Genomic DNA, 3,010 nt, shown 5'->3' on the forward strand with positions numbered 1-3,010 from the left:
TAAATAAAAAATATGTTTTTTTGGACATACGTTCATTGACACGATTACCAGTGAAATTAGATGGTGAATATGTAGCTAAAGCTTAGTTTTTTAGAGGACACATGACACTTGTCGCGATCTTTGCGATTTTCTATATGGCTCTGGGGGCAGCAAGATAGTGCAGCGCAGGGGGCAGAGGTAGAAGTGGGGGCTGCATAAGGGACAAAAGACTAGGGGATCAGGGGGTGGAGAAGAAAGAAGCAGGGGCAGCACAGTGAATATGTTGTTCGAGTTAGGAGCGGACAAAATCGCTCATGCTTACCCAAAATCACACGGTTCTTCATTCTCGCTTGTTGCATTGTGCTCATTTTTTTTTTTGACGTCGAGCTTTTGCCCTTTGTGCCGTCTCTCGCGACCCTTTGGCCCTCGGCCCATCGAACAGAACAGAAGGACGCCCCTACCCGCGCGACCTCCCCTTCGCGACGGACGGCACGACAGCCTCGGGTCCGGTGTGCGCCTCGCCGGCCGGACTGCGCCGTTGCCTTTGTAATGGGATCGCCTGCTCGGCATGCAGCGTTCGGCCGTCTGGGATTATTGAGCCGCTCGCAGTGTTTGTGTAAAGGCAAAAATAAATTAAAAAAAAATAATCGGACACAGGCGTTATGAAGGAGAGTGTCATGAGAAAGAAGATCGGAGTGAACTGTCTGGGTGTAGACCAGCTTTGTGAGTAGAAAATAAATAGCAAACCTCCACCGCGACTTGCATATTTAAATAGTGTGAGAACGCTAACACCTCCGGGTTTCGACTAGCATAGTCTACTTCCCTTAAGGTCCCCTGGTTTTGCCACGTTGTTTGACATGGTAAAAGGAACGTATTTTTCAGAGTCATTAAAATGTTGCGTGTCTCCATAGCCGGCCCCCACGCCCACAGTCAGAGTACCGGTACAGCACACGGTCATGGCCGGAGCAGAAACTCGAAAGCAGTGCATTATTTATGTGCGTGGATGGCTCCCAGCGGAGACCCGCTTTCCGTGGAAGTGGTAGCGTAACGACTGGCTTCCGGACCGCGCGCAATTGAAGGCAGGGAAGCAATTACATTTAAATCATTCTAATTAGGGCAGAGAGGAGGGGGAAAAAACCAACGACGGCGCGCGGTGTAACTTTAATAATTAGCTCGGAGCAGCAGCAGTGGAGGTATTTACGGGGTGGGCACGTTTAACAAACAATCACAACGATAAGACAGTTGGTGTTGTGTTCCCAAGTAATTTTTAGGGTCTGAAGTGAGGGGAGGTTTTTTGGCCGTAGTAGTCGCCGGGCCGGGTGTAGTCGCGTGTGCCAAATTGCGCGCGCGCCCGTTTGAAATGACTGGCTGTCGAAACTAAGTGGCTCGCACAGGCAGAAACGGAATCGCGCCGCCATTCAAAAGCCACGGTGTGACATTTTCCTAGCAAAGATACTGGAGCGAGATACCCCTCTTGCAAATAGCGTGTGTCAGCAGGGAAGGCAAAAGGTGTGTAACAATCCGTTTGCATTAAAAAAAAAATACGCCCGGGCTTTAATTAAACTTACTGATTTAAATCCAAGGTACAACGTGTTACCCTCTCTTACCACTCCCCATTGCAATTGCTCTGACGTTGACAGTCCATTTCTTACTAAATCCAAGCTGCCTCATACCTACAATACATGCCTGTAGGATCATCTAGGATGTATGTCTTTCACTGGCCGTCCGTTTGGAAACTGCCAGCTCAGCAGAGACAAGCTCTCATGGCGCCTGATAGGTAGGCAACATCTTGCCTGCAGTATGCATGCGTGTACTGCGGGCTGGCCTACCCCGAGTCTCGCAGGCGCCGAGCTCCCGTAATTTGCCGAATGAATCTGAGAAAAACAAGGACGTACTCCATCAACGATCTCTTTTGCATCCCCCTATTTTTGTGAAAAATTGAGGATCGACATGTTTTCCGCTGCAGTGCTTTGTGAGTAATGTGTATGCCTGCTTCGTTGTTCCAGGGACCGCGTGTACCGGCTGAACCTCGGCAACATCAGCCATTCACATTGTGAGGTGAGAACGGCAGGGTCGATGATGCGGCGGCAGGCTGTATGCGACACTATGGGCCCAATAAGGACCAAGCCCGTGACCTTATGGACAGGATAAATTCCTTACCTTCTTGAGGGTCGTTTCAATAGGACCCCATAATTTTTGTACCCCGAGGTACAAAATCCCATAGGTTCGGTTCTCATGAACCTTTATGATGGTTCTGATCGTGTTTGGACCCCATAATATTTGTACCATCCTCCCTCCTCCCTCCGCCCAATTAAGGTCATATATAGTATTGGAATAATGGCACCTTATCTTGCTTGTAAAAGGGCTGGCGAGACTCCAAGGACTTTCCTTAATGCCAGAGCTGTGTTGCAGTCGGGCAATCTCGGACCATGACACCGGCGGCCTGTGCCTGCACTCGCCACCACTGCACACTGCATGAGCTGCGGCCTCTTGGCCTGACCCATCTTCAATAACACAGTAGCCGCGAGACTGGCTGAGGAGGATACGGCGCCTTCCACCTCAGTGATGCGTGAATTCTCATAGCCACCCCAGAGGCGTGAAGTGTGACGGGCGCCGCTCCTCTCTTCAGGCTGTGAATCTTTTAGACGCTTCTGTCATGACATGACTTCATCCGCAAAGCAGCTCAACAAAAATGTTACCCAGCGGATAACACTGCCGTGCTTACTTAACACACCATTCCGGTGGATGTCACGATGATTTGTTGCCGTGTATGCTACGCTGCTACGCTTGTGTCTGCCGTGGAGGAACGTGGAGAAAATGATGTAGCAATTGGGCTCAGTTAGGGGAGGGGGAGGGGGGGAGGGGCTTGGCAGGGATGTCCGTAATATGGTCCCATGACTACGAGGGGTGAGGGAGGGAGCATTGTGGGGTGAGGAGGGTGGAGGAGGGAATGGGAGGTCTATTATGGCTTAAGCCCTATGCACAGTTACTCCCAGGATGTTTCCTCTCACAAAATCTATGTGCGAAAAAA

General features: G+C 50.4%; 1 protein-coding gene across 1 annotated transcript in view; it reads left to right on the top strand.

The window, feature by feature from the left end:
• Positions 1-3,010, top strand: part of LOC113215523 (semaphorin-2A-like) — a 45,661-nt gene that overhangs the window by 33,651 nt on the left and 9,000 nt on the right. The window contains exon 3 of the mRNA XM_052264850.1: positions 1,986-2,037. Within this exon, the coding sequence (XP_052120810.1) occupies positions 1,986-2,037 (52 nt within the window). The remainder of the gene's footprint in view (positions 1-1,985; positions 2,038-3,010) is intronic.

The sequence above is a fragment of the Frankliniella occidentalis genome, unplaced genomic scaffold, assembly GCF_000697945.3.
Source record: "Frankliniella occidentalis isolate FOCC.00 unplaced genomic scaffold, Focc_3.1 Scaffold22, whole genome shotgun sequence".
Lineage (NCBI taxonomy): Eukaryota > Metazoa > Arthropoda > Insecta > Thysanoptera > Thripidae > Frankliniella > Frankliniella occidentalis.